This window comes from Chlamydotis macqueenii, chromosome 1 (assembly GCF_036417535.1).
Source record: "Chlamydotis macqueenii isolate bChlMac1 chromosome 1, bChlMac1.mat, whole genome shotgun sequence".
Classification (NCBI taxonomy): Eukaryota; Metazoa; Chordata; class Aves; order Otidiformes; family Otididae; genus Chlamydotis; species Chlamydotis macqueenii.
In genome coordinates, this window is record NC_141556.1 from 101,211,747 (window position 1) to 101,224,192 (window position 12,446).

Sequence of the window (12,446 nt, forward strand, 5' to 3'; positions counted from 1 at the left end):
ATCACAGAACTATTCTCCTCACCAGTTTACTTCTATGTGAAGGAAAAAGAAAGGTAGTATGTATATGATACCGGAAACTTCAAACAATTATTTGTACGTATTTGGTTTTGTACTTGTTTTTAAAAAGATGGGGTTTGTGTGAAAGCAAAAGCAAGAATCACGTAATAACAACTACTCTGCTACCAACCCCATCAGTGATTACACAGCTTTGGAAACAGCACACACATCTCTTCAGCACAGTAAGACCCTTTTGGTTTCCGAAGCATGCTTGCTAGCCTTTCAGCTATCACTTACTATGATTGCTATTTGTGTTTTCAATGTATTTATCCACATTAATTAAAGACATGCAGTGGAAAAGCTGAGAAGTTAAACATCATTAGGACTGACAAAGCAGTAGACTTGTCTAGCTCTTTCAGAAGGGTTACTTGCTAGGTAGCAGTAACTATTCTTGGGATTAGATGATAGTACTAAAGTAATTAATTGGTAACCCAAAGTAGTTTCTTGCATTTTTCATCTTAGCATCTCTATAAAAATTAATCTCCTCCTCTAAACTCCCCTAAGCTTGAATGCAGACATGACCAAAAAACCTCAAGACTATTCAGCAGTCAGAATTATGCATTTTTAAATAAAAACACAAGTACAGAAACAACTTTTGGTAAAAACACTATCTTTCAACTAAATTCTGCTCTGAATTTTAAACCCTGATGTTGGGTCTTATTTTAAAAGGCATGAATGGATTTCTATTTAGTTATCTTGTAAAGTTGATTATTACCTTCAATAGGGAGAATGCAGACTAGAACACACGGCTATAACTGTGATACTGTTATCGGGCACTCTAGTAATGTAATACTGAAAGCAAGAACCTGGCAGAGGCAAGTCTTCTCCAGAAAAGATAAATATGAGCTCAATGTAATGATATTTTATGACAAAAAACTTCCCAGGGAAAAGAATTCTTTCTGAAAGGTATTACTTTCTCGTAATTACAGATTTTCTATAAATTTTTTAAGTCATACAAAGGAAAAAAAAAAACAAAACACAGATTTAACATATTTGTTTCCTTTGCTTTTTAATTTTCATTTGTATTTATGATAAGCAATTCCTGTCTGTGCCAACATAAACTTAGATAGTAGCTTAATCCCTCGGAGCATCAGCAGATACAGAAGTGCACTGTGCAATTCGTACTGTTCTGAAGTTCAGCCCAATCTAACCCCTGTTGCTTCCCTTCCAAAGTGTGTACTCTTCCAAGCATAAAGTGTCAGATAATGAAAATTATGCACATCGTGTTGGCACTCCTCAAGCCACTCCATCAATTGATACAGTTGTATTATGTATTCACATTCAGGCATCAATTAATGAAGATGTCTGAAGTGCTGGATATAGATTAACGTTATTAATTTTATGGCACACAAAACATTAGGTCTGGTAAAGCCAATGAAACTGAACTTCAGTTTAGTTACCCCTTTAGACTGTAGGTAGTGCTCTGACTTCACAGTAATTCAGTACGACTGCCTAGTCTACAGCTATAAAACCTTTTCAAGTGTGTTTTGCCAGATTTTGTGGTACCTTAGTGCAATATCTTACAATAAGGTTGGTGTATATAGTCCTAGTAAGAATGAGCCCAAGATGATGCATGGTTCTTTCATTACTTCAATGGAGTGTGCCTTTGTGGAAAGATAATTTTAAAATATTACTTCCAACAGTGAGAATATAGACATGAACCAGAGCACAACTTTTCCCTGTATGATCAGCCAGATTTGAAGTCTTCAAAGTTGATTGTTGTAAACCTTGATTATCAAAAGCCCATTTAAATTAACCTCTAGATGAGTGGAATAGGGATTTTGAAGTGAAGTCATTATATTCTTTCAATTAAACATAGGTTCGAAAGAAAAAAAACCAAACCCAACCCCCAAACCCACAAAAGCCCTTTGATGCAGACTGATCCACAGCTATGTATTAAACATAGAGAGAAATGAAAAAGATGTAAACATCTAAGTTAAGCCTTAAAAAAAAAAAAAATACAGTCACATAGGGTATTTTCTGTATGTTTAAAAATTTTGAAGTGTAATAAGGAATCTTTTAAATGAAAATCTATGCAATCTGCACAATTAGATAACTAGTTTGTTTGTTTCTTAAAGCACAATATGTAACATACTGCTCTTTTAAAAAAACTTTTTTTGAGAGAGTTGCAGACCTCAGTTCCAATCTATGCTACTCAACTATTTCTGGCTAACTAGCCCTGCTTGTTTTAAAACAACTATGCTCATCTACTAGTTAGAAGAGAGACAGTCAAAATTAATGATATGTTTTTCAAAAGAGGAAAACTTGAACAATTATCTATCAACTGAATCTGTAAACAGTCTACTGGAAGTCTGCTACAAACTTTATTCCACTAGAGGTCTAGATGTAGTGGCTGCCGTAAAATTAATCTGGTACCCTAAATAACCCTGCTTCTTCCAAACACCATTATCACAGACCAATCATTTCCTGAGCTAGGATGCAGCAGTTGGCTGTAAAGCTTACATGTACTTGCTTCCTTTTTGTCACTTCTTAAGTTTCCAAGTTTACTCACATTCAGACCAACATTGTCTCTTTTTTGCTAAGTACCAGAAACCCTGGCTCTTTCTCCGTCGCTCTTTCATGTTAAGATTTTGAGGTTTTTTTTCCCTCTTATTGCCATTTGAACTATTTTCCCTATCCAAGACAACTGCAGGGAATCTAAGGCTTATAACCATTAATTTGGAACCTATTTCTCTGATGTCTTATGGTCATTTCTTTGTTGACAGTGCAGAGGAATCCACCTGCCAGCTACCATGCTTCTGACCAAGAATGCCAACCACATGTCTTAACAAGCTGGCTATCATCACCAAAACCGGCTCAAAGCTGGTTATCATCCACTCAAATCTATCTCAGGAAGGTGACTAATTAATAAGCCATTGTACTGGTCCTTACCTCAACCCATGAGTTCTCTCACTTCTACCCTTCTGATTTTCTCCCCCATCCTACTAGGGGAGAGTGAGCAAGCAGCTGTGTGTGGTTGAGCTGCCTGTTGGGGTTAAACCACAACCACCATATTAAAATTGATCCATTTTCTACATATCAAGATTTGATTACATTTCTGATTTTAACTACCAAATAACTATGTTCCTTTAGAAGCTTCTGAACCTATGCAAGAGATTTACTACTGCTGCCAAATTTTAAGCATTAAGATAGTTCAAAAACAAGGACAAAACCATAATGTTAACAACACACTGACTCTACTCTAAAGCCCAAGTTATTTCACTGCTGATCATATAAAAAGAAATGTTTACTGTAATGCAATCCTAAGTTATTTCCCAGCCTTCCACACAATCAGTGTTTCAACTATTCTCAGCTACAAAACATTTTTAAATTTTCACCTGATGTGCTGCAGAATGACAATGAAAATCACAGAAAAATACACTGATAAAAAATTCTATGCTAAATGCGTCATTCATTTTTATATTAAATTTATAGCAATATGAAACAAATATTCTAATGGGCTATGCAGAAGAGCTAAAGAACTCCATGGTAAGGATGTGTAATGTAGAAAGAATGCTTATTGTGAAATTGAAAGTACAAAAAGTATACAGATTCCCAAACCTTTAAGAAAGTTCTTGAGCTAAATCCACATATTCTAATTGCAGCTAAGATTGGAATATAAGAGAAAGAAATACATTTCTGCACTATTTCCCTGTAGGCATTTAAACTATAGGACTCAGGCTAAGTCTTTTATGAAACCACAGCCTGAGTCTTTTCCTTTGCAGCCACACAAAGCAAAGATGTTAATTTTCATCATTAGAATTATTTTGCCCCATTCCCTTATATATAGCCTTTGGCATTAAATCACAGTAGATAGCTTCTCCCTCTTACGGTGTGCGGCCAGAACCCAATTACCCAAATTGCCTTATATGTTCTTACAACTAATTCACTCACTTATTTCAATGAGGAATATGAGATCAAGTGACTTTTTCATTTAACTTCATTAAAAGAAATATTGTCTCTTGCTAAATATGTATTATCAAATCTAGCTTTAATAATTATGCTCAGTTCCTTGACCTTGTTCAGGTAAAATACATAAACGGTCTTTGATAAATGTATTCCTATATTTTTGTCCAGAACTCAGTGTTCTCTCTACCAGACAAAGCAAGTCAGCAGTGGCACATGCAAATACAATGCGTTCCTCAGCAGCTGAATTTAAAAAAAAAGGTGTCTGCTTTTCACAAACTACACACTTTTCAAATTCCATTAATTTCTATGGCACACAATAAAAAGGTTAATAGGTTGTTAAATGTATACACTGCCATTTCTTTTCAATTTTCATGCAGTACATGCAGCTGAATATAACTCAAGCAATATACTCCGTAATTCATAGCATCGAAAGTATAGCAATTCTTTAAATGTCAGTAACACATGAAAAACAAGAACCTGATAAATCCATTATATGGCAATAAAAAGGAGAAGGGGAGGAAGAAAATAATTAATTACCTCATTATTCTATCACCTATCGCTGTTCCTCTGATATTATATCTAGTAAAGGGAACAACAACTGAAGTCATTCAAAAATGCTGGGTATCATGTTTTTAAATGGTTAGCATCTATTACAAAATGTGCTCTACATATTCCAACTGAGAAGACTCCTTCTCCTCAATGTGTTAGTATGTGAGACTACTTAGATTTCAGCAAAAATAGTATTCAGATTACATAACAGTACACAAAGGTGATCTTATAAAATGCAGTAATTCTTCACAGATCAGAGCAGAAGTGGAAGCAGCTGCATAATAATTTCCATTTTACATTTATATTGAAGTTTTAACCTACTAGTTTAACATTTTCTATTTTCTATGCCTCCACTCATAGATCAGCTTCTATCAAAGTCCAAACAAAATTAATTCAGTCATTTAAGTAGGAAAGCATCCCTCAGACAGCTGTTTTGACTAATTCGTTAAAATTAAGATCAATCAATTGAAAACTGCACGCTCTGTGCATGAAGAACATACATTTTGCATAGATTTTTTTCTTCCCCCTCTAGATTACAAAGTATCGTGGTAAGGCTAGCCATATTATCTATCTCTGTTCCAACTAAATTTGCTGGACCTAGTTAGGTTTTAAAGAAGTTATGCTATGGGCATACTTCAAGACTTAAAAACCTGCATATATCCTTGTATTTGTAAGAGAAACGATCTTTTCCTGTGGATTCCCCAAAATGCCCAGAAGATTATTTTCTCTTTTGAGTATCTAGCTAAACTGCTCCGCTGTACAAATCACATTTCTTTTTTTTTTTTTTTAATTTAGAAATATTCTGGGCAGTTCCTTATACTGTTTTTTTAAAAAGTGCACATATTGAGTACCCCAATGACTAAAAAATTAAATAACTATTTAGCTTCTTTTAGTCTATATAGGAATGGTCTTTGCCATTCTTATAGTGATGCTCAGGTGCTGCAAAAATTCTACAGAAAAAAAAAAAAAAGAGATGTCACATTCTTAATTATTTATTTCAAATAAATGTCCTTGTATGTCAAAACTATTCCTAACCTATTCCTGGTAACATTCAGTTGACTTAACCGATTGATCAGCCAAAGGATGCTGGTATTTCTACACATTTTACTGCTACTACTCCAAGTTATTTTCAAAATATTAAAGTAGGTGCAAAATTTGTGTTTCTTTATCTGTTGCACAGTCTTTCCTGCCAGTTCAGTTTCAGGTTAGCTGGTAAGAACCTATCCTCATTGTGGTTTGAGATTTTTAAGCATCCACAGTGAAGATGTATGTCCTTTGTATCTATTTGTTAGATGATATAAGAAAACACATTAAAAGTTGCATTTGTGCCTCCCCCAAAATTCAAATAATGGAAGCTCTGTAGGCATTAGATTTGCAAAATGGAAAAAGTTCTATATACAAATCTGAAATCTACACCCATCTTACTAAAAACTGAGATCAGTGAAGCTGATGGAGTAGGAAGTTCTCAGTTTATTTAACTGCAAGTTCTGTTAATAGATATCAAAAGGGGATTTCTGCCACATCTCTTCCTTAAGAGGACATTTAAGATACTGATTTGAGCATACAGAATCAGGAGCCTACCCCTCCTCGCTCAGTGGAGAATGTTGTACTTGACAGTGGGAAAATGACTCTGAAACACTTTCCTTTATCTTAATTTCCCCAACTGTGGGGTTTCTCTTCTATATAAAAAACTTATTACTAGTTATAGAAAAAAAAGTAAACTAAAACCTCTCTAAAATTGTAGATAAAAGCTAGCAATGCTATATTCTGGAAAATACTTATTAGTCAAACAGCTTTTAGCATTCTGTTTCAGAAGGCAAGAGTGATTTGGTTTTTTTATCCTAGAGAAAAATTAAACATTTTTTTTTCACACTACATAAAATAGGTTCACAGAAGGTACATTACTAAAGGCTAGCCTTATAACATTCTCTGAAAAGGAAAAAATCCAGCCAAACAAAAAAAAAACCCAAACCAGCTCTCCCCTAGATATTCTAGAGAGATAAAATCTACTGTATTACTTCTATATTAATGCCATTAATTATCTCATAGGATGACACACTGGAAATTAAATTATTAGATAAACTTGAGAAGATGAGATTTAGTAAAGGAATTGTTAGGTAACAGAATTTACTAAGTGAGAAAATAGAAAACATAAGCCTATAGGAAGCATACTGGTGGAGTTAAGCACCAGTCTTGCAGGCAATTTTGTTTAATATATTGCTAATAGTTCTTGAGCAAGATGTAGGAATGTACTCATGCAGTGCATTGAGGACATGAGGTTGGGTAACTTTATGAATACAGAGAGGATTGTAGGACCTTGAGAAAAAGGGGCGGGTAGATATTCAGTAGTATAAAATTGACAGCCATACACATCTGAGCTTCCTTCTGGTGAAAGATGGGAACATATTAATTGGAAATGGAAAAGTAGAAAAAAATGCCAGTATGCTAACTGATCTTAAGTCTGACCACAAGCAACCACTATGAGACAGTCATAAGCAAGAGAGGAGAAGGATATAACTACAGATCACTCATGTCTCAGAGAAACTTCTTCAGACCAGGAGTAATACTCATATCATTATTCCTAGCAAAATCCAAACAGCACAGTGTGTAATTCTAGTCTACTATGTTCAGGAAAGAAGTGGAACATGGAGGAGCACAGACATCAGCATCATGGCAGGAAAATCACAATTTTTTACTGCTAAGAGTAAGAGAAACTTGGTACTCAGTCTAGTGAGACAAAAGCTGAAAGTGGACAGGATGAACATCACTGAGATGATAAGCACTGGCCATAAAAAAACTATTTCAATCAAAACAGTATGTTAGCACAAAACAAAATGACTAATTTTAGTCAATTTATACTCATTATAGAAGAAATATTTTGATGTAGCTTCCCACTAGTTATGGGGTCAGGGGGATTTTATATAAATTTGATCAGTTTATGCTATAACAGCTGTCATAGAAGTAGCTGAGAGGACTTCCAGTTCTTTTCACTCTGTTTCATATGAGCTGTAAATATAAGAGGGCTTATAGCCAGCCTTTAAGATCACCAAGTGCCTGTTTTCTCTCTGGAAATCCAAATTCCTTTGAGCACACATAGGATGTCTTACTTTTCTGCAGTATCTCAGACAGCATTTAGAAACTCCTGAAGCCAGAAGAGTAGGAGGTAATGTAATGTAAACCTACATCTGACTGCCCAGAAGTTAAACTAGAAAACTTCACCTGCACACACACAAAAGCGGAACAAAATGAAATGGTCAGGCATTAAACCTGAGTAATAAAAACCTGGAGGGAATCCTAAACCAGTATTGACTACACAGCAACTTTTTTCAGATTTTATTTGGGGGAAGAATAAGGGAGCAGGGGGTTGCATGAAGAATTTTAATTGTATCATTAATTTAGTTGAATTATCTTTCCTGTACGATAAATTTAAACTGCTACCAGAAGAAATCTCAATGCACACAAAGAAGCAAAAAAAGCATGTCAGATGAAGTGTAACTTTATTTAAGATGTTCCCACTAGTGGGAAATTGTAACAGCTATATGGTACCTGGAACTGTCATTCTTATTACCTTACTAAAAAAAAATATCACATCGTAAAGACAACATAAGGTGCATGAAGAGAAGCTAGGAATCCTGCTTGAAAATAGAAATGGGATTAAAATTGCAGGGCTTTTCACAGCTGCCTCTTCAATCACTAGGTTTTAAAGCACATTGGCTTTGCAGTGGAAATGGAAACTATTTCTGCCATTAGATATTTATCTACAGTTACTTAGTATTGCAGGGAAAGTTAATGTATTAAGACAGAATCTGTATATATTGGCTTTTTCATAAAAACTGTCATTTAGCAAGCAGAATTATTCGTGCTATGTAATAAGCAACCACTGACTTGTTTTTGTCACTACTGACAACACGGTGGTTGATGACTTCTTAAAACTGCAAATTATTTAAAACCCTTTCTATATACAACTATTAAATTCTTTCTGGTTTCCTAACAAATACATATTGTAATGCTAGCTGCAGAGAATTTGCATTGCTCGTGTAAGAAATTACTAGCAGGATAAAACTGCCTTTGAACAGGATAGGAGTAAAGTTAAGGCATTTGATGCTAGATTACATAACAACTAAAACTAGTGAAAAAAGGTATTTTCTTAAGTCTAATGATAGAAATGTTGCTTAAATAATTATTACAGCTTTTTAAAAGTCAAAGAATTGAAACTGGTGAACAAAAGGTATTAAAACAGCAATACCAAATTGGGGGCCAAGTTTACCCAATTACCGAACAAGTATGTATAGCTGTTTATATTTTACAAGAAAAAAATATACAAAGCTTACTAAATGCATCTTTTAATCACAACAACTAGTAATCTACCTTTTTTTTTTTTTGACTGCTGTACATACTGATATTCAGTAAGCAACAAAAGGAAAAAGATTACAGAGTTTCTCCTTCAGAGAAAAAGTAGTAAGAATGAAAAATTGAACACATCAGCCTTAACATACGTACTACAGACAAGCACAGTGTTGCTCAACAATGACAGTTAAAAGCTCTTGCTTTGCCGAAGTAAGAATATCTAGAGTAGAGTCAAAAGAACATGTAGGCCCTTGTCCATAGATTTATGGGCTTTCTATATTTTTGATTACAGGGAGAATAATGAAAAATGAACTGCAAATATTTAGCACTGGGGTATTCAGCAGGCAAGAAATAAGCACAAGCAGGTATTAGATCTGTAGAAGCTAGCCTGGCTAGGAGGGAAAATATAGCTATACGTATCTTATATATAGGCAAATTAGACTCAGCCAACAAGCTCTTGGCTAGTTGTCGAAGAACAACTTATTTTAATTAAGGATATGAGGAATGGTTTTCTAGATCTTCCATTAAAAAAAATTTAATTTTGCCACACAATAGCAGAGATATGTATTCCCCATACCTGTGTCCTGGTCCTCCTCGGTACCTTGCCCCTGGGATCAGAACAGGATCATCATCACTATCATCAGTTTCTTGGAGAGCCGAGTTCCTGGTAGAGGACTCGTCTGGAGTTGCAAGCCCTGAGGATTCTGGGTGTGGCTGAGGTTCATCGTTTGCAGCAAGCGAGTTGGCAGTGGATTCAGTACTTTGACTTGAAATTTCTTGATTCACACTTTTTTCACAGGAGGGTTCTTCCTCTACATTTCCAGAGACAGTGTCAACGCTGGGACCATTTTCTTCTGGTTGGACTCCAGAATGCTCAGGACCAGGTTTCTCTGATACAGCTAACAGAAAACATTGGGGAAAATAAGTCACAGCATTAATGATTATAGCCTATTTAGAAGACATTTTAAATGGTCACAGAAGTTAAATTATGCATATTGAGTTTATACTGGAAATTTAGTTTTTAATTCTCTACTTCTTCATGTAACTATATTTGAAAAAGTACAGATACGTACTTGCTTCTGTTGTCTCTACAGTTTCATCTGTAGTTTTTACTTCTTCAGCACTTGCATCTTCCTTGTGAGATTCATCAGGAACTCCTGAATTAAACAACTTAATATTAAATCAGAAGACTTCATTTAGATGCACATCTATAATGTAAGCAATGATAGTAGCACTCCTAGATCAAACCAATGAAAACAATCACTTCCAAAGTCCATGTGTCACTTTACAGAAATCTTGGATACTAATTACATAAAAGTCAGTATATATAAACCTGACTAATTGCTCAGGTCAATACAACTAGCAAAGAGAAAAGTATTTCTTTCTTGTTCCTTAATATCCTATGCTATGAGAACTTTAGCTGCAAAAACAGCATTAATATTTCTGAAACAGATGATCACTTATTGAAAGCTATTATTTCTGAAGACAGAAATTAAGTTCTCCCTCTATCAAAACGGATTTTAAAAACAAAATTTCTCCAGAATCAGTCATTTGACTGCCCTTTTGGCAACGAATTGAGCAAGACAACCACATGTAACAAAGTACAGCGCAAACTTGAAAGAACTGTAACAAAATACCTAGCATTCATTTATGACTGCAAAGAGCAGGTATTCTATTTTTTCAATACAAATTGAGTCAGAATATGTCCTTAAGAAAAAAGAATATGGGTTTATAACCAAAGACAGTGTAAGTTAATTTTACTTATATTTATGTGCACCTATCTCAGGTTGGTATCTTTTTCTTTCCTAAAAAAAAAAAAAAATCATGTTCTATTATGGTTGTATTCTACCTTTATATGCATGTGTATGAGACTCTCGTTGTGTTCAATAGTAGTCATGAACATATGAAAGCAGAATTTTTACCTTAACATTACAGAAATAACGCTGTATCTTACTTGTTTCTTTACCTTCAGGTCCTGACTCTTCCGAGGCTTTTGTTTTTACAGAGTCTTCTTGGCCTTCAGTTTTGCAATGACTTCCACTCCCTCTAGAACTTGAGTTTGTGCTGCTCCTGGCAACGTAACATGTAAAAAAAAAAAAATTTAGAAATAATGTAGATAGACAAGATCATTGCAATAGCACAGCCTGACCATCAACATCTTTCTCACTGCAATCTCACAATTCAATAGCTCCTGGCAGCAGCTACAACTAACAACATTCACAGCAATTTAAAAATTCTCTTTTATGTCCATTGCCACTCATCCCACACTACTCCTCTGCATCACAGAACCCTGTTCTCTCCTTCCTATCTTCCCCCCCCTCCCAAACCTTTAAAGGATTTCTTCATTGCTTTTCAAAATATTGTGAGAACTCAGAAGGATTTGCTCTCTTTCACGACTTACACATTTTTTTACAGATATAAGTGATCAGAGATCTTATTAAATGCATTACAAGCTGTCAGCTGAGTACTAATACATAATCTTAACCCATCCAATTAAAAAACTGATTCAGATAAAATTCTCCAGGTTCTTAACCCTGAACTGTCATTCCTCTACCTTTTGAGACATGGACTTCTGATGCCAGCTTTCAGTCCTCAGAGTTATGTAATTTCTCAAGATTTACTATAAGCTGGTACTTCAGATTTATTCCCCATTCATGTTTAGATAATTATTGTGGAACATCAATTTCTGTTTACAAGAAGGAAAATGAATCCTCAGGAAATATGTAACTCCACTGTTCTGAATGTCAATCATCAAAACTAATGGTTTTAGACTCTCTAGAAAAGACTTGCATTTCCTAAGATAAAAGTCTTGTTCCTGAGCACTCTCATTCTCTCCTGTCCCATATCTGTGTTGTGGCCTCAAACTTAGGCAAATTGCTGGACAAAAGCAGAAACAAAGACGAGTTACAAGAATTATAAGCAAGACACTCAAGAATTTAGTCAGTATTGTTACATGTATCTTCTTACTTGTGTATGTGATTACTAAATTATTTCATATGCTACAGTGCTACATGCAGCACAATTTATGCTTAGTCTGGATTCTTGAGACTCTAGCCTAGACTTCAGTACTCTTTACATTCAATATCAGAACTTTTTCCCATCTCGATGATCAATAATCTGTTTCATTGCTGTACTGGATTTGGAGTATGTAGAAAATTTTTGTTAGCCCTCACAACATTTCTTCTAAATCAAGATTTTTCAGCATTGTTTCTGAATAAACAGACAAGATGGGTACTGCTAGACACCAAGATGAGGATTTTTGCTATTTCTTGCTTCCTATGATATAATCATTTTTATGAATTTAATCACAGCCTAAGCACTAAGATTTTTTTTTTTTTACTCTTAGAAATCTACTTTCTAGCTCAATGCTACTTTACATTCATGTATTACTCTGCTTTGATTTTTACTTCAGTGTTATTTTTCACACCACCAGTTACATGGAGAGGATGTTTTTGAGAAAGCAAAAATAACACCTCGTGCTTTTGTTACATTAAGCCTTACTGTCTGCTTCCATAGCAGGTTTTCTATTTTCCCAGTTCTCTGCACCTTTGCCAATTTGAATCAGTTTTCTTGAAAACAAGGCT

At 34.8% G+C, this 12,446-nt stretch overlaps 1 protein-coding gene across 1 annotated transcript in view; it reads right to left on the reverse strand.

Annotated features, from left to right (window-relative positions):
• DCAF6 (DDB1 and CUL4 associated factor 6) overlaps positions 1-12,446 on the reverse strand; it is a 91,397-nt gene that overhangs the window by 14,187 nt on the left and 64,764 nt on the right. The window contains exons 14-17 of the mRNA XM_086763197.1: positions 10,817-10,932; positions 9,936-10,019; positions 9,440-9,761; positions 4,504-4,545 (exon numbers count right to left, since the gene is read on the reverse strand). Coding sequence (XP_086619323.1) covers positions 4,504-4,545; positions 9,440-9,761; positions 9,936-10,019; positions 10,817-10,932 — 564 coding nt within the window. The remainder of the gene's footprint in view (positions 1-4,503; positions 4,546-9,439; positions 9,762-9,935; positions 10,020-10,816; positions 10,933-12,446) is intronic.